The sequence below is a fragment of the Aythya ferina genome (genome assembly GCF_964211825.1).
Source record: "Aythya ferina genome assembly, chromosome: 7".
NCBI lineage: Eukaryota > Metazoa > Chordata > Aves > Anseriformes > Anatidae > Aythya > Aythya ferina.
The window spans coordinates 6,014,910-6,033,679 of NC_140302.1; the positions used below are offsets into that span (position 1 = coordinate 6,014,910).

The window sequence follows — 18,770 nt, forward strand, 5'->3', positions numbered from 1 at the left end:
TGTCCGCCGCCGCGGGGCGCGCTGGGAAATGTAGTCCTGGAGGGGGGGGGGTGCCCTCTGGTGGTGCCCAGGGAGCGCTGAGTGGGGAGCCCGGAGATCTGAAGTGGGATCTGAGGAAGAGGGGGCTCAGGGGGGATCTTATTGCTCTCTGCAACTCCCTGAAAGGAAGCTGGGGGTCAGCCTCTTCTCACAGGAAACTAGTGATAGGACTAGAGGGAATGGCCTCAAGTTGCGCCAGGGGAGGTTTAGGCTAGAAATAAGACTTTTCTTCTCAGAAAGAGCAGTCAGGCATTAGAACAGGTTGCCCAGGGAGGTGGTGGCATCACCGTCCCTATGGGTGTTCAGGGAAAGGTTGGATGTGGAGCTTAGGTACATGGCTTAGTGGGTGATGTTGGTAGTAGAGGAATGATTAGACCAGATGATTTTGGAGGTCTTTTCCAACCTTAATGATTCTATGAAAAGGTGTTTGAAGGTCACGTCCTTGACAGGCACGGCAGGGGATGAAGAACAAGCAGCTAGCCTGCAGGAAGCCCTAGCCTTACTGCAGCTGCAGCCAGTACCAGATGGATGTTGTGTTTGGCTTTATTGTAACTGCAGCCACCCACCAGTACCAGATGGATGTTGCATCCGAGATGCTGTAGGGTAGAAAAAGGAGAGGTGTGCTGCTTAACAGGCAGAAAAGTAGGTCCCAGCCTCACAAGTCCTTGAGGACTCCTGGCACTATTTATTTTTCTTTTTTTTTCCCCAAGTAAAGAGCTGGATTCTCAGGTCAATACCTGGGTGTACGGGGTATAAAAGGCTATTGCTCATAAGGTTAAGTAGGTCCTAGTTGCACAAGTCCTTTAGGACTCTTGGCGTTACTTTTTCAAATAAAGGCCTAGACTCTCAGGTCAATACCTGCATGTGGGGCATAAAAGGCTATTTCTCTGAAGGCACTGCTCTTCAGTTCATTTCTCTACAGCAAAAACCAGGAGTTCCATACACCAGCACAGCACCCACGGCCACTAGCCCTACGTCCCCATAGCGATGCCCACCACCCCTGCTGTGCCTGCAGCGGGCCCCAGAGGCCGCTTCACCCTCACCGAGAGCCCCCTCGAGGCCCCGCCAGCCCCCCTCGGCCGCTCCAAGCCCCCTTTCCCCTCAGAGGGCCGGCCCCGCCGCCATGTTGAGGGCGGGCCCCGCCGCCATCTTGCGGGCGGGCGGCCGTGGTGGCGCAGGCGCGGAGCTGTGTGTGCCCTGCGCGGCGGCCGAGCGGGAGCGGGAGCCATGGGGCTGGGGCAGAACTCCAGCGTGCGGGGTGGGTAGGGGCACGCGTGGGGGCGGCGGCACGCGGGGCGAGGACACGCGGGGGGACGGCGACACGCGAGGGGACGGGGGGAAGGAGAAGGGGGGGGGAGGGGGCGCAGCCCCGCCCCGCCGGACCCCCGCTGACAAAATGGCGGCGGGGGTGGGGGGGGTGGGGGGCAGCGCTGAGGGGCCGCGGGTTCGCGTCCCCCCTCTGCCCTCAGCGGGCGGCGGTGTCGTGTGTGGTGGCACTGGGCATTGCCAGTCCCGTTACTGGTTCCAGTCCCGTTACCCGATTGTTAAGCCTGGGCAATAGCAATTTTTTTCATTGACAAGAAAAGGAGGAGAACGAGACTTTAAATTTAGGAGCCCCTCTGAAGACCGAGTTTTTCATATACGCAGTCATTGCTCCATAGGCAACTTCTAAATACCATCAGCACTTCTTAACCAGAAGATGTAGCTTAAAAATCGGGCAAGTAAAGTGAGCCATGTGGCAGCCAGGACTGTGTGCTGCCGGGGGAGCCAAGAGCGTTTCGTTTTCCCCGTGTGCTTGGCAGTGCAGCTGGCAGATGCGTGCTCGTCCTGCTGATAACGTGTCCGAGCTCTCTGGTAGATCCTAGAAGTGCCTCTGCTGTCTATATCTGGAAACATCCAGAGTAATTTTCGGGCTGAGGAGGGAGTGGAGGAAGGAAAAGCCGTGTGATCCAACCCTATTGTTCCTTAGAGTATGCCCAAAGAATGGAGGAGAAACTAAATTCTCGTTATTGGCTTCTTGCTGTTATCTTCTGATTATTTTTTTCCTTGTTGGTTTATTTCTGCTCTCCTGGGATTGCGTTCCTTGGACTTTGGTTTATTTCTTTACCTCTATCTTCCCTTCTTTCATTCATGTATTAATTTTTCTGGAGCTCCAGCCAAGCCTTTTCCATTGTGTAGTGATTATAGCATTGAAGCAAATTTTCTCCCATGTTACGTGGGCCTGTAGTGTCTTGTTCTGTCGTGACTTATGACACTGAGTTTTTGTATTACACCAGAGTGAGGATTTCTTTAATAATATCTCAGATGTTGCTTTTAATCTTCTTATTTAAAAAAAAAAAATGAGAGAAGACAAAGAAACTTGACATTGCACGTCAGTATCAAGGAGCCTCTTCAAGCAGTGCACAGAGGAGCTTGGCAGCAAACTGTTGAATTGGTGCTGGAGGCCTCTTGAGACAGCGTTTAAAGTACTTTAAAAGTTCTGAAAACTGTTTTCCTTCGCAAACGCAGTTTATGATTTAGTTCAAAAGATTAAACGGGCGTTCCAGCTTTTCCAAATCTATTTGTGAAACACGGTTGACAAGATGACTTGCTACCTTGGAAACTTCGCAGGCTGATCTCATTAGAAGAGAGACATTCCATTTATAAATTCAGATAAGGACATTTATTAGGCCAATGCTGAAATGTAATGGATAGGCTTCTTTAAATGTTTGGATTTGTGTAGCAGATGAATCTGGGCCTCAGGAAAAGAAGTAAGGAAGAAATTAAAAATAAGATGTCAGGTATTCTAAATTAATGATCCCTGCTTGCTGGGCTGACTGCACTGTGCGTGGTTATGAGGTTAGAGGGGTCTGGGTTACCTGCAGATGTGCAGGCTGGCTCTTTCTGAATGTGCTGGAGGACAGTGAATTTTAGTGCAGACCTTTCTGCTGAGCTGGTAGTCACAGAAGTGTTTTTATGGCCAGAATCTTGTACTCTGGTGCCCGCTCTGGGCAATACCTCTGTCTTCCTGGCCATCGTTGTAGCTGCACTTCACATTTTCTGGGGAATTGCTTTGAACCTGTCAGACCCGGCCTGTCCCTGAGCTGCCTGGGTGCCTCCTGCCCTCAACAGCCCCTCTCGGCTCCTGGAAACCTGCTTGAGCAGGAAGGGGAAAGGGTGCTACAGGCTGTAGTGCTTTCCCCTGGGAGACCTTGCTGCTTCTCACAGGTTGGTTTGGGCTGTGTTGCGAAATTAACGCTGACTTTCATGGAATCACTTCTTCAACTTCACCTCCTCAGTTCTTACCCTATACTATCACAATTAATACATTGCTCATGCTAGTCTGCAATGGGAAGATAAAGAAATTAGAACTCACTGGACGGGTATAAAAAAATGGAATTCACTGTATGTTCTCTGGGTCTTTTATTGTTTTAAGAAGTTTTTGAGCAGGGAAACATGCTCTCAGTCATCTGATATTAAAATGCAGAAAACCATCTTTAACTTGGTCACCCTGTTACGGGGCAGGTTTGTCACTCACTTGCAGGGGAGGTGTCAGCATGTGCTGGTCTCCTCTGCTTCCTTTTACTACGGAAACAAACTTTCAAGGATTTATGCATCTTTTTCTCTTAGTAAGGCACATAGCAAGGATTCTCCATCCCTCTTCCCAAATCTTACTGGGACTGCATTTCAGCATACAAGTGTTTGTCTAATTCCATGTACTGTTGTTAGATGGTCTGAACCATTAGGCCAAAGTCCAGGGTGTTTTCATGAGACAGAGAGAAAACAATAGAGCCACAAAAAATAGGAAAAAACGTTGCAGAAAAGCAAATTAAAATGAGCGATCGAGACTGCAAAGTTTTTAGCGATAACTAGAGGTGGGGAAAAAGTGAGGATGGAGGTGGTGGAAAAAAACTGTTTTAGTGGAGGTTGTATTTCAGAGAGTCAGGATAATCCAGTTAAATTTGTGCTATTGTTCTTAAATATAATCCCTTCAGATCTGTGTTCTTACCTGTACTCCTCAGTAGGGATTTAATCTAAGCTGGTTTTTGTTACTGTTATAAAGTGGTAATATTTTAAATAACTTCCCTATTGCCAAACAGCTCGGAAATTTTTGGTTATAGCATGTGTTTAAAAAAAAATAAATAAATTACTCAGTACTCATACCCTTGAGGGATCTGTTTGAGTTGTTGATGTTACAGGGAAGGGACTGGGGTGAAGGAGAACTCTGATCAGTGGAAGGGAGTAAATTAGCTGGCTGAGCATCAAGAGAAAATGTTCTTGTTCTAAAATCCTGCATTTCTCCCACAGAACAGAAAGGTCACTTGGAAAGACGGAGGTGTTGTTGTGAGCACAGAGATATTTACTGCTTTGAGTAGCTTTAATAGAATTGAATGTTTTGCTCAAAAGCCTGACACTTTCTTTTTCTGCTTCTCTTCTAGTTGAATGGATTGCTGCAGTCTCCTTAGCTGCTGGAGCAGCTGCTGTCGGGTATCTAGCTTACAAAAAATTTCTCTCTAAAGACAAGTGCTGCAAAGCAATGGTGAATCTCCATATCCAGAAGGATAACCCCAAGGTAGTCCATGCATTCGATATGGAAGATCTGGGTGACAAGGCTGTGTACTGTCGCTGTTGGAGATCCAAGAAGGTAAGAGAAGAAAAAATAGCCCCATTTTGTTGACGTGCGTGCATCTTTCAATAAAACTGTTTTCAGACTGCTTCATGGAGAGGAAACTAACTTCTTTTCACCTCAGCTGTTCTGCAGTGAGATGTAGTAGTAACTGAATCCTTAAAATCCTATGTAGATTTAGGGAGAGTAAAGTCTGCAGACCAGCGCTAATAGTGAGCAGTGTTTCTTTAGCTCTGAAGAAGCAAACAGCTTGAAAGGACAGCTGCTGTATAGAGCAATGAGTCATGAACAACAGGTTGCATTTTGCTACTGACACACATCCAAAATTACTGGTCTGCTGGCAGGTGAAGAAGAGCTCAGGAGCCACAGGCTGAGAGGACCTTAAATGCCTTTTACTGGAGGAATTTGGAAGCTTCCTCTGTCAGAAGATTCCTTGCTGCTAGTTCATGGTGTGAATGACCAAAACCCATCCAGAAGTCTCTTGGTATACAGGGGCTGGTGTCAAATGGTCACTTGCCATGTCTGAGCTCACCGTTAAATCACACAGACAGGGAGAGTGCAGAACTGGTTCGGGAAGACCCTTACTTGCACAGATGGTGTTACTGGCGCTGCTGTTCTGTCCTGAATTACTTGTGCAGTATTTCTGCGGACCGTAGATAGCTGCCTTTTGCCTCACAAATCAGTACAGCCGTGAACGGTTTCCAGTGGTGATGGGAGTAGTCTAAAAGGAAGTCATTGTGGTTAAAAGCTTGTGCAGAAAGATGGACTTGAGGTAGCTTTGCAGCTCATAGTTCTATGGGTAATCCTAAGGAAGAACCAGTGAAATCATGCTGGCATACTTTTGGAGACTGTTTTTGGGAAATGAAGAGTCTCTCCTGGCATCGGTCTGTCCAACTTGCTTGCCTGTGAAGTTGGCAACATGAGTTGCCTCACATCAGCGTTCAGCATGACAACCTAGCTACTCAATGGCACCGTAAGGGCAGGTTTAAATCTGAAATAGAAATGTGAGACACTTGAAGCAACCGAGATCTCTACAGTGTGTCTGTAGCAGTAGTTCTAGGGCCTGTAATAAGAGAAAGAGGCTTGTATGAGTAGCCTGGTCCACGTACAGCTAGCATATATTTCAGAGCAGTTTTTTAAGTCAAGGTGCTAATGTGTGGAGGCTGAAATAATACAAATGTTCAAAGCCAGGTAACTGAGGCCAGCAGCCTAGAAACCCAGTTCAGTGCCAGGCTTCTCATACCTCGAGACTGCTCCAGTCGGGCTGCGGTGTGCCATTCTCCAGGTACTGTACCTTTGGGTTCCTGCTGCTGCCAGAGCTTCATCACCTTGAGGATAAAGCCTAGACATTTGTAGCTGTACGTAGACTGGATTTTCGAAGCACTCCTGTGGAGGCAGGCTTGTCATCTCTGCTCCGAACCAAAAAGCAAGGTTGTTTTATCCCCTATGGCCACAAGTGCTCCACAGACCAAATTGCATACAGTAGGATAGTACAGTGGGGAGGTGTGTGCACTTAGATGCAGTGCTGCTGGCTGTGCAGCATGCAGGTAGTATGCACGTGTATGCTGTCTCTGGGTTAAATCTCAACGGAGAGCAAACATCCCAGAGTTGGAAGTGGCCCTGAGTGCAACCACTTCAGAGAAGAAAAAGGTAGAGGAAAAAGGCAGGTGTAAGTATCTGCAGTTGGTTGTTTAACTCAGGCTGAAACTCAGATTTACTCAGGTTGTACTGTACGCAGCTCCTTCAGTGCTTTTCACCAGAAAAATAAAATAAAATAAAATAAAAAAATCCTAAGCTGACCATCCGTGTTTACATTTTCTGCTTCATCCTCTAGAAAACAGAAAGGGAAAATTAGTGTCTGGATTTAAGGTTTGCAGCTCTTGCAATTATTCTAGTTATTGCTTGATTCTATCTTGGTTGTGTGAAATAAAAATCTGGTTAATTACATTTTGCCATATATTGCGGGGTGTTGTCAGTTCAGGAACGTGCTGTCCTGCTGAGGTTGCTGTAATCGGACACTAAAAGGAAGTAGAGGGGGGCTGCCTTATAATGAGCCTGTTCCTAGAACTCTGCTCTGAAAGGTCTTGTAAAGGCATTAAGGAGCTCAGTGGAAAATTTTGCAGGCACTTGTTTTCTTCTGCTGCTGCCTAATAATGAGGATTTTAATCAGGGACATCATAGCAGTGCTTACGCTTCATGGAAAACCCCACTGTTGAAAATTATCACTGCAGAAGCAAGGGTTTTGTCTTAAAACCAAACAGTAATTAGTCTAAAGTTAGAACATTTGTTTTCTTCTACATTTTTGTGCTTGTGAGCTGAAGGGGGGGGATCTTAATTTGTTTATTTGCAACGTCCTGCAGTCTGTGTCTTCCAGGTGGGTGTAGTCCCCAGGCTGCAGGTTGAGGAACGCTGCTGCAGAATATCAGAAGAAACAAACCCATTCAGTGCCAAGGGAAATGAGCTGAGCTGAGCTGTCCAGACCACTGCACAGCTCCCTCTGGGCTTGAGCTTTGACCACTGTTGCTATCTTGCTTTATAGCAAGTTTTAGCCAGTTTTGTCACCTGAAGTAGGGATGTCACTGCAGCTGGACCTTGGGCCTGCCTTCTTGGGGCACGTGAGATGTTCTGTGTCTGGTGGAAGCTGGAGCAGTGCTCCTAAGAACACCGATAGTCTCTGGTGTTGCCTGGAGAAACAGCTAGCCTGGAAACACCTGGGTTTGCCCTCATTTTTGCCAAGTGGCTGTCAGTACCTCCTCATTGAATCAAAAATAATTGATTGACTCAAAAGTCCCTGCATGAATCAGCTTGTATGAGTATTTTCCAGTTTTGGGGGGGATAGGAGGTGGTCTTTATTTGGAAAATTCACCTGCCATTTATAGCATGGGTTTTGACATTCTGTAACTGAAAAGCAAACACTAAAAAACCCTCACCTCTTGGCCTGCCCCCACCCTACCCTACAGGCATGTGGCTTTATTTTTAGAACTCTGAGAACGTTTCTTACTGGTTTGTTGTCTTCATTATGTTGCTTTCATGCAGCCATTTGAAATCTTTTATTCTAGCTAAGCCCAGATGATGGGGCATCAGTTTTATTTAAGGCTGTGACTGGGGCATGAACATTGGGATCAACGGCGTGTCAAAGACTGATGGTGACTATACTGTGAGGGGATATTGTGTGCTAGGGGCACAAGCTTAATGTCTGACTTTGATTCCAGCTACTTCTAAGCAAAAAAAAAATAGAAACCGAATGCAAAACACGGGTGTGATTTAAGTCACTGTCTCTAGGGTGTCCTCTGCAGAAGAGGCACAGCCCTGAAAACTCGTCCCTGGGTGTCGATGGGGTCTGACCTAACCCCTGTTGCTTTGCAGAATGTCCTTTGGCTTTTGCAGATGAAAAGACTGTTCCTGAGAGCAGCCCAGGAGCTGGGCAGTTACAGCTGGCTGAAGGAGTCCCTTTGGGTCTTGCTTCGGCCAGGCTGTTCCAGTTCTTTAATGGAACAAACATTTCTTCACATTGCTTCCTCAGAGCTGCCCTTAGAAGCCCCTGATGAATAAACATGTCTTTTGGAAGTGCGGTTTATTTCCATCACCAGGTCAGAATCCTGATGTAGAATCCAGCTTGCGCAAGTGGACCTTTGTGTCGCTGAGATAAGCTAGCCCTATCGGGATGAAGCAAAGAAAGCTTGGCACTAGCCATCTGGAGGCAGGACTAATCTCCTGGTGTGTCTCTCAACTAAGAGATGAGCCAGGGAAGCTGTCCTTTTCTATGCCGAGGAAAACCAGGAAAAAAAAAATCAGGATTTGTTCCCGTTTCTTTTCCTCTCCCCACCTACCATCTGTAGCTGTGCTCAGCTCTGGCTGTTGCTCAGGAAAACAGAGTGTGGGGCAAGGCTGAGAGCAGGATTCTCCAGACAGGTGACAGTTGAAGGTCAGCTCGGGCTGCGTTTTCCCCGTGCTGGCCCAAAGTTGGAACACCAAACAGCGTGGAGTTGAGTTGCTTTGTTTTCATAACAAGCCCCTTGTCCACTCGGAGCTCACATGGACAGAACCGGTGTCCAGCCAAACTTCAGGAAGCCCTGAAGTGCCGGTGCAGAAGTGACAGTCTGCAGTCAGGGTGGATTTAACGAGGAGACGTTCTGATGAACTTCTCAACATGGGTTCTTAATTCTGGCTGCGGGTGTACTTTAGATGTGCTTGTTCTTTCTCATTTCAGTTCCCACTGTGCGATGGCTCGCACACAAAGCACAACGACGAAACTGGCGACAATGTCGGGCCGCTGATCATCAAGAGGAAGGAGGCGTAGAGTGGACAGTGGAAGCTACAAAATGAATGTCTGACAAATCCTCTGCTCGCTTGTGATTGGGGGGAAAAACCACAAATTCATTGTCATGTCACTGAAGACTTTCCAGTGTAGTAGATACATCAGGCTTCAGCATGTGTATTTTTTCTGGTGCTTGTCTTGTCTTAATCACTACAATGCATAATTTACTAAATAGTCATGGTTTAATTTTTTGTCCTGTAAAGTGTGTGTGCCCTTCCATTGAGTATGAACCTAAAATGACACACAGAATGTACCTGAGAAAATAGTTATTGGTATTTTCAAATACATGTGTACTACTCTGAGGCCATTCAGCAGAAGGAATATTCAGAAGGGAGATCTTAAAATTTGGGGGAGGTTTGAAAGTCATGGATCTGGATAGAGTTCTGCTTAAAAGGCAGCGGCAGGAAAGAAATCATGGTGCCAAAATGCAGCTTAACCTCTGATCATGCTGCGTTTTCTGCAGATGTCCCGTTTGGCCTATAACACTACCATTCTGCGTGGCTTCCATGAAAGAAGGCACTTAAAACTGCTCTGAACAGAAAATGTAAAATGCTTGTAGCTAGCTGGGGCTAAAGGGCAGCTTCACCTTTGATTTAACAGCCCTGTTGAAACTTGACCCTACTACCATATGGTGTGGAAAACATACTACCGGAACAGCAGCCCTGTGTCTAAAGTAGGATTAGATGGTCTCTGTGAGAGCTGTGGTAACAGATGAGTGGAAGGACACGAAGTGCTCAGAGTGGTGGGCAGGAGTGGCCAGATTTCTCCTTTTTTTTCTTTTTTTGCTGCTAGAAAGCCTTAGTTTCACTTGCACTCTCTAGCAGTGGAGCTAATTTCCCCAGACCACAGGACAGGGAGGCTATGCTGACTTATCCCAGAAGCTAAAATAAAAACTAACCCCACCCACCCACTGTTACTGTCTGCTTCATCATTGCTCCAGCTGCTTGTGGAGGACTCTTCCTCCTCCTGCAGAGGGAGCAGGCACACCTTTACTAAGTGCCCTTAGGCTCAATGTGTCTTAAATAGCTCCTGCCTTCCTGGGCTAACTGCTAATGTGGATCAGCTAATTTTACCAAAAGAACAGACACAGACAGGCTTTGGTGGCAGCTAGAAACATAGGGAAAAGGAAGGATGAGATGAGAACTCATCCTCCTGTTGTATGGCACTTGTCTGCTTCATCTGACACAGCTGTATTAATGGCTGTAATGTTGGTTTCCATAAATAGCTTTTGATTTATCAGTGTGCAAATTACTACAAAGCAAAACCCAAAGAATGTGGTGGCAGAGGGCAGTTGTGTATTAAACCTGGTCCACTAGCATAATTGCAGCTTGCGTGATGTCCAATGTCCAGAGGGAGAGACTACCTCAGAGCTAGAGAAAAGGCCTCGTCAAGAAGCTGAAATTTTAACCTGGACCCCTTAAAGATCCTTCCAGATGATTGGGGCGATAGAGGTTTTATTTTTATTAAGGGTGTGGTCGGTACAGCTGGTTAAAACTGAAGAAAACATTTTGCATATTCTCAATGTGAGTCTTTCAGAGGCTGAGGTCTTAGCTGAGCGGTTCAAACTTTGGCAGAAGGCACAGCAAGTAGAGAACGTGGCACAGAAGTAAAGGAAAGTTGTGTGCAGGTGGAGTGCAACGCAGGGGGCAACGACTGTCTGGGAGAGACCTCTACTTGCAAGAAGTTGCAGTCAAATATATTTAGTGTCTCATTTTCTTCCTGTCTTGACTGTAAAGGTACTTGATATTTTTTACTTGGCCAAGTACTGATGCACATAGAAAGTTGTTTTAACCTTAAATTATCAAAAACATTTGTTTTATCCAAAACAAAGTTATTTCTGTACTACTAGACTATGGCACTGGATATTTCTGTATTTTTGTCAAATACACATTTGAGTTCATCTTAACCTCAAGGCTGTGTTGTCTGTGTTCTCGTCAGTGTGCTGTTTCTTTCTGGGGAGAATTGCACCACAAATCATGCTGCTGTAATCATAAACCTGTGTCCAGGTTGGGTTTTCCTTCTGAGTCTTCTTTTCCTGGTAGCAGCCCAGTCCAGCTGCTCTTGAATAAATGTTCCATGAAAACTACAGTCGTGTTTTAAGAGATAAAGTCCCGAAGTCTCAGACGAATGTCCCGAGTCCTGGAGTTTGCTTGTAAAACATTTCTGGGTGCTTGAGTGTCAGAGAAGAGGGTTTCATGAGAAGTGCTTCTTCCCAAGAGGAGAGGATGCAGAAGCAGTCTTTGCTGGTTTACATCCTGGTGAGTTTGTGTTGGAGAAGTGTCACACTTACAAATGTTGACATGAAGTAGAGTTTATTTCAGTGCACATACAGTTTTCTCTGCTGTACCTAAAAAAAGTTCCTGCTACTTGCATGCGTGGTCTGTTTAAACTTGATAGTGAAAAGAGAGAACCCGAACGTGAGTAAACAAACTTGCCAGTAGTTTTAGTGAGCTCCACAAAATACTTTTATTTTTCTGCCTTTTTACTAGAATAGGTTATAGTCGTATGACTGAGTGCTTACCTGCTCTAGTGGTCCCTGAAATTTGGTACTCAGTGTTTTCCTCAAATAACCTCTAGGAGGGGAAGCGAATTGGTTAGATCTTTGCCAGGTTTAAACTATCAAGAAATTCGTCTGCAAATGTGCATTTTCACATTAGATTGAAACACAATTGTGGTACAAGTGAAAGTAGTGAAGGATCCCTGTCCCAGAGTATATTTCTACTCTACATCATTACTTTTCAGTGGAAGGTGAAACAAAGAAAAATACTGATTTTGCAGCAGCCAAGTCTCACTCACCAAAAGAGTCTGGATGTCAAATACCAAAGCGTTGCTGGAATTGCTGGTGTTGAGGAGGAGGCAGCTGTGGGTTGTAGAGTATTTTCTGCATGCTCAATTATCACCATTACTCTAATAGCTCATTTCCAGCGGCGGAGGGCAGCGCTGCAATCACACGCTCTCCCGCTAGGAGGAAACAAACGCTGTGCGATTGGTATGGCTCGACGTGGAGAGTGCTGCTCTGGAGGGGTTTTTATATTTGCATCTGTCTATGTTTTTTTTTTTTTCAGTAGCTTGCTGCCTGTCTGAGCCCAGGTATCAAACTAAGAGTGCTGCAGAAAGAAGCTTGGCACAAAGCAGCTTTTCATCCACGGAGGCTTGAATCCAGGAACTGGTGGTTATCACCAGTTCCCCAGCAGCAGAGCTGGCCACAGACCCTCCTGAAATCTTCGGGATACCCTAGGGGCTTGGGGCCTCTTTCTGGGGCCGTCGGGGCAGCCTGCAGCAGAGGTTGGGGTCTGTGAAATTTATGCCAGAGAATCGCATAGCAGCTGCCCGGGGATTTTCCTTTGAAGTGTGATACAGCCAGCTACAGACGTCGAGACGTGAGTCAGTGCTGTATCATCGCTGCTCACTGCGCTAACGGAAGAACATCTTATAATAGCAGGAAGGGTAGCCACGTAGGCGTGAAACCAAACATTGGTACGGCAAAGAAACCTTGTCAGCTGGCTTCTCTTTCCCCATCCTGAGCACACAGGTCTTAGCTTTTGTTTGAGCTGCCTTCAAGGCTGATAAAACCCACCCATGGCCCTGGCTGGCTCGGGCAGGAGGGCGTGCTGTCCCTGCGGCACGTCGGTGGTGGGGCTGGGCCCCAGCGCGGCTGCCACCAGCCTGAGTTCATCGGGGCTCAGCATCGCTATTTCGGGCCGGTCAGACACATCCCACGGACCTGCTGAGAAGACCAAATGCCTCCTCTGTTGTCACTGCAGATACTGACACTGTCAGATACTACAAACACTGTCATGTATTAAGTCGGGCAGCTTTGGATAACCGTTCCCCAAAAAGTTTTGTGCACCCAGGCTTGCTCTGCTGTCTTTTCCCTGTGTCAGCATGACTCTTCTGCACTGTGAGGAGAACGACCGTTTTCCTCCAGCCATCATTAATTTAGGATGGGTATCGGGGCAGCGAGGAGCAAGCTAGAGAAGATTTAATGCCACATAACATCGCTGGGTAGTATCAATGGGGTAAATCAAAGCACAGAAGACAATGTGTCACACTTCATTATCCCTCTTAATAGGGTGAAGTGTAAGATGTACAAAGTGGCTCTTCATTAGCTCCAGAGATTAGGCTAATTTGTTATCCAAAATCTTTCCCTTGGAGCCTGCGGGGTTATGTGCCTCGGGCAGACCTCTGCTGCTTACTGTGTGTGTTCCCTCCCCAGTTTGTGAAATGCTGCAGGACTGCACAGAAAGCAGCGTACGCTTACACCGTGGGTCCCCTGTTAGCAGGCCAATGTTCGTGCATGCCTATCCTTGTAAAGTGTTTAATTAGTTGTGAAATTGTAATAAAGAGGAGTGTTTACCTGTATTCTTCCTGAAGCTGGTAAAACTGCAGCAGGCTTATGTCATTGCAGCACAGGAGAATTCAGTCCACTTCGCTCATCTATGCTTTGGGCACATTTATAGACACACACACCCAAAAAAAGTGCCTTCTGCTCTCCAGGAGAAGCCTGTGCGTAGATGTGGAGCTTCCTGAGCACACCAGAAATTACAGCTCTGATGTGTGAAGCATTCAAAATTCATCATTCTGCAAGGATCTGCTCGGTAGCTGGAGTGTTTGCGCCGTTCAGTCAAGTCAGCTGGCAACAGGAACGCAGCAGAATGAATGAGAAGGTCACTGACTGCGTAACTTTTCTCAAATACTTTTCTGCAGCTGGCAAATATAACCATACATGGATAAAACGTGGTCAAGACGCACTGTCTGTTCACAGCCAGCACTCTTGCTCTAGACTTGAGTACCAAAACAACGGCCAGAACTGACTTAGGCTTCAGTAATTATTGAATTTGTTGTTCTTTTTAAACAGTGTGATCTTGCTCTTTCCATCTCTTCTTGACTCCAACATCTGTGCGGGTTAAATTGCTTTTTAAGTGTTGAAATTCTTTTGCTTTGCAGACAAAGCTCAGGCAAAAAATACCGTTGAGTAGAAGAGACCTATTTTTTAAATGCCACTTGGCAGTGGGTTTAGTCAATAAATAGGTGTTTAATTTTACAGCACATGGAGGCAATGTAACTAGCCTCTAGGGAAAGACAAAGAGGCATTTTAAATAAACCTCTTGGCATGTTAATCATCTTAAACCAAGAACCAGGGTTATCTTAAAACATTAGGATGTGACTGGTAAAATGCCATCATGCATTTGTAAAACCTGAGCGATGCCCTGGTAGAGATACAAGGCTGTGCTCATAAAATCTTTGTTTAGAAAGGCAAAGGGAGTAGTCTTTAGCTACCTGCAATCCACCAGACCAGGTGATGGTACTGAAGACACTGCCCTAATACCACTGTTTCAGAACTAAGTGTAACTTGTTGCCCCAAGATGTCAAAGCTATACATCTCTCCTGGCTGTTTGCTGGGGTTGGAGGCAGCAAAACCAAGTTTCCTGAAATCATGGTGTAATTCCATCTTCTGCATTGATTAAATAATGGTAACTTCTATCCTCCACGAGAGACCAGGCGTGAAAGCTGGACTCAGTACACGGCATGCTGGGGCTATGCAAAGCAGCTCAGTGATGCCTTTTGTCTTTCTCAATGCTCTTCCTGATGTTGCCCAACATTTTGTTGGCTGGTTTTGGCTGCAGATGCACGCTGAGCTGATGATCTCAGACAACTGTCAACAGTGACTTGAGGATCTCTTTCCTGGGCAGTGACAGCCAGTTCCAGGTTCAGCTTGGCGTGGATTATTTTTCTTTACATGTGTTATCTTAGGCTGATCCACACAGAAGCTCCTGTGCCAATGTTGTGCCTTTCGTTGGACTGCCCCAAGGTCAGGAGCATCCGCAGACCTGACGATTCCGTGCACACTTCCTTCTGCAGGTCATGAATGAATATGATGAATAAAACTGACCTCGGTACCCACCCTCTGCGGCCTCCTCTCCACCCTGAAAGCCCTTCTATTTGCTGCCCAGCCTTTAACCTCCTTTCAGTCCAAAAATGAACCTTTCCTCCAAATCCAGTGCTTGGTTTATTTAATGACACATTAAAAAAAAAAAAAAAAAAAGTCCAATAACTTTGAGGAAGAAAGAAACTATTGAAATTAGCCCCCTATCTTTACTGTCCCTGGAACTTTCTAATACAAAACGGACTTCCAAAACGTAAAGCTGCAGCTCAGTTTGTAGAAGAGGTGATCCGGAAAATGCACAACGAATTAACCTCAAAATAAATGTTTTAAAGGTTCTGTATTATCTCCGGAGAGTGTAGGTTGTTGTTTGACAATGTCGCTCTGTTTTCACACTGGAAAACCCCAGGTGTACCTGGTTGCTAGGGCGGAGAGTAATGTCAGAGAGGTTGCATCAGTCATGGCCAAGTAAAATATTAATCAGAGAGGCTCCTGTTGTGGGACCCGATGCTTAAGTGAAAAGGCAGTGGCTGGGAAAGAAAATGGGATAGCGCAGTGAGCTTTAGAGCTACAACAGTTGAAGGTAACTGAGACTTTAGAACAAAAAAGCATAGAGCTGCTGTGAATTTACTAAAGAATTGAAAACCTCAAGCTATTTTAAGAGGGTGTGATACAGCACTGCCTCTGCTGTGGAATGGAGAGAAGAAAGCGACGTGGCTACAACCTTCACGCTGCTGCAATTTCTACTGAATGCCATCTGAGCAGGATGGGCCCTCCTGCTCGCAGAAGCACCGCTGCAGATGCCCTCGTCCGTCCACAGAAGCGCTGGTTTTGTTGACTAATATTTCTTATCAGGACCGTGTGTTCAGTCCTTGTCGCCTCTGCTGCAGTCTACTTGGCGGCCAGAAGCTACGCAAGCGCGGCCGCGCGCTGCAGGAAGTGGCTCTGTGGGCAGCAGGATTCGCTTCTCTCGCTCAGACCCCGCCACGAAGACGGGTCCCTGGCAGAGGAGCGGTGTTTTTGGCAAAACGGAGGACAAGCAGCAGTGAAACACGCTCAGAGTTGGTGAAAAACCTGGCGGTGCCCCTTGTCAGCACACCTCTAGAGCAGGAGCATTTTGGCCAAAATCCAGCTGCTCTAAAGTGTTTACCTAATGTCCCCCTGCTCTTCCACTGAAGTATGAGCTTATTTCCTGTACTAAACTACCGTGCGTCTTGCGGTTAGTTATTAACTAGCTGTTCTCTTTGAAAAAGGGCTTTATTTCAGCAGAAAGTGATTCTCTGGTAATCCTTACTCAGTTTGGGGGAGCTTTGCAGCCTGCTGGAGAGACTCCCTCTTGCAGTGTGCAGCAGTTTCTGCAAACTAAATGCATGCGTAATACTTTCTAGGCATCAGTGGCATTTACGTTTTGGTCAGGCCGACTGAGGTACGATTGTTTTTCAGCAGAAGAGAGAAGGAGTAATCCAGAATTAAGCGTATTTTCACCAAATGCATTTGCTTGGTGGTGGATTCCCAATTGCCTGCCCGTTCTGTAGGAGCTCTTTGCAGCCCCTTTCGCTTTCTCTTTGAGTGCAATTGCACAGCCCTGAGCTGAGAAGTTTCCTTGGGAATCTTGCTGGTCGATTCAGCTTTCGATGCAAGCTCTTACAAAATCACACTCTGTGGAGAAATTAATTATTTATCTTTTCCGGTATTCTCTCGGTTTCACTTGTTTTATTTTAGGATAAGCTCCCAGATAAGATTAGTGAACTCCATGTGCAGAAGCATGAGGGTGGAATGAGTGAGAGAAAGATAGAGTCCCACGTCACTTGATTTCTATATGCATAAATCTGACTAAAGCAAATACCAGGAAAAAGGAAATAGTCCGTGTTTACTTATTCCAATTACTCATGCTTTTGTATTTCTTTCAATCCCCTCCAGGTCCACTTCTGTTAGCTTTAAGGATATCTAGAAGCTATTTGTTCAGGACTAGGTGTTTGAAGAGCTTTTCAATTTCATTTTTTTAGCCTTTTAATGCTCTTTTTTTCCAATAAGATTTCAAGCTCAGGTAGATGGCACTGGTTCAAGTCTAAAATGACATCTGTGTTTTTTCTCTGTACATTTAGATACTGATCAGCCAAAGTGTCTCACACGTCTGCAGGGAAAAAAATCTTTCCGGAGGCTCAGGTCGGCATCCGAACCTTGTGGCAGCTGCTGCCAAGACTGGGGGTGTTATTTCTGCCAGGCATGTACCTCTTGTGCCTTTTTTCCCCAGTAATTTTCTGGTGCGAGGGCTCACCAAGCTGTGGAGTTTCTCTCCTGCGTCAGCATCCCCGTGGAAAAATCCAGCGTTGGGGAACTGAAGATGGGAGCTTCCACTTGCAACCATCCGGCTCCTTGTCTTTATGGCTGGAGACTACTACCTGATGAGAACTGGACATTTAGGAGGGAGAAATGTAACTTTCCTGTCACGTTTTGCTCCTTCAGAAAGGATCTTGCTTTTTTAGTCAGTATAGTCAGTGAAACAAGTTGTTCTGTGGGTCTAATGAAACTGGATTTTCACAAATCTATACTCCATCCTCTTTCCTCTCACTCACCCTACACCAATAACCTTGTTTCCCCTGTGACTTTCCTGTTCCTCTGACACTATAATTTCCCCAGTAAATCCCCTCAATAACCATGAAGGCCTACCAGCCACATCTCCCAACCATGGGATGGAGAAGAGGGGGCACATAATACCTGAGCTCACTGTGTCATCCTTCCTCTAACACCTGTGCTGATTCCCTCTGTCCATCAGCCAATTTTTATAAAATCTGTGGCAATGCCGTATATCTGCTATGATTCATTTTCCACCTCTGGCCTTGTTTTCCCATTTGTGTGTCCTGCTAATGCTGAACAAGATACGGATGGATACGGCTTCATCTTCCACCTCGTTTTCCTGTTCCTATGCCCTACTAATGCTAAAGACGACTTGGTACTGATGGATATGGCAGCAAAATCGACATTGGTAGTAAAAATTGACATTGGTAGTAGGGTGACGGTTGGACCTAATGATCTTGAAGGACTTTTCCAACCTTAATGAGTCTATAAAAAGTGCAGGACTGGTATTTGCAGAGTTCGTTTTATTTTAGAAAGGAAAGGAACATTGAGAAGCAAAAGCAGGAATTGCAGGGTGGCAAATAGGGCTGATCCCTGCCCTATAGCGGAACAAGTGGTAATACAGCCTCAGGCTGTGGGGTGCTGTGAGCGAATCTAGGGCTTCACCTTCCCCTTGGGGGCAAACTTCAGGTCAGAGATTAATCCCTTCTCCACTCCTGATCTGGTGGCAGTTCAGCGCCCCATAAGCCATTTGAAGGGCCCTTTTCCACTCGAGAGGCCTGACAGGGGCACCCAACAACCCCCTCAGCGCCCGGGGGGCCGCGGCGGGGCGGCCCGCCAGCAACCCCTGAGGGGGAACCGGCGGAGAACCGCGGCCTCCCCGGGCCTCCCGCACCACACGGCGGCGACCCCTGGCGGCCCCGGGCCGGGGCGGAGCGGGGCGGCGGGGCCGGGGCGGAGCGGGGCGGCGCCGGGGCCGCTCGCTGCCTCAGCGCCGGGGGCGGGCGGCGCGGCTCGGCTCGGCGGGCTGCGGGGTGATGGAGCCGCGGGCCCTCGCCCCGCCACGCAGCGCCCGCTGAGGCCCGGCCGCCGCCACCGGCAGCGTCCCCGGGGAAATGGCCACCGAGCCCCCGCGGCCGGCGGAGGAGGCCGAGGCCCAGCCGCCGCTCGGCGCCGCCCCGGGCCCGGCGGCGGCGGCTGTGGAGGGCGGCGGGCGGCGGCGGGGGCTGAACGGCTGCGTGCCGCTGTCGCACCAGGTGGCCGGGCACATGTACGGCAAGGATAAAGGCGGTGAGCGGCGGCCGGCCGGGCCGGGAGGCGGCGGAGGGGGGCCCGGGGAGGGGACG

At 47.3% G+C, this 18,770-nt stretch overlaps 2 protein-coding genes and 1 long non-coding RNA gene across 3 annotated transcripts in view; 2 read left to right on the forward strand and 1 right to left on the reverse strand.

Annotated features, from left to right (window-relative positions):
- Positions 1-1,159: 1,159 nt before the first annotated feature.
- CISD1 (CDGSH iron sulfur domain 1) lies at positions 1,160-10,869 on the forward strand. The gene is made up of 3 exons (XM_084525137.1): positions 1,160-1,297; positions 4,458-4,663; positions 8,856-10,869. The coding sequence occupies exons 1-3, from the start codon at positions 1,267-1,269 to the stop codon at positions 8,943-8,945; spliced, it is 327 nt and encodes a 108-aa protein (XP_084381263.1). The 5' UTR covers positions 1,160-1,266; the 3' UTR covers positions 8,946-10,869.
- LOC311439461 lies at positions 9,705-18,292 on the reverse strand. Its single transcript, XR_014694726.1, has 4 exons — positions 15,572-18,292; positions 14,244-14,819; positions 13,321-13,860; positions 9,705-12,690 (listed from the first exon to the last, which is right to left on the reverse strand). It is a non-coding gene; the product is annotated as an uncharacterized lncRNA (long non-coding RNA).
- A 126-nt stretch (positions 18,293-18,418) lies between these two features.
- The window catches only part of IPMK (inositol polyphosphate multikinase), a 40,592-nt gene continuing 40,240 nt past the window's right edge, over positions 18,419-18,770 (forward strand). Inside the window, exon 1 of the mRNA XM_084525133.1 lies at positions 18,419-18,714. Within this exon, the coding sequence (XP_084381259.1) occupies positions 18,540-18,714 (175 nt within the window). The 5' untranslated portion in view covers positions 18,419-18,539. The remainder of the gene's footprint in view (positions 18,715-18,770) is intronic.

Excerpts from the sequence above, each read along its gene's own strand:
- CISD1 (XM_084525137.1), top strand. The coding sequence starts at position 1,267 with ATGGGGCTGGGGCAGAACTCCAGCGTGCGGG. Across the intron at positions 1,298-4,457 it reads GCAGAACTCCAGCGTGCGGG|TTGAATGGATTGCTGCAGTC; the intron begins GTGGGTAGGGGC and ends CTTCTCTTCTAG. Across the intron at positions 4,664-8,855 it reads GCTGTTGGAGATCCAAGAAG|TTCCCACTGTGCGATGGCTC; the intron begins GTAAGAGAAGAA and ends TTCTCATTTCAG.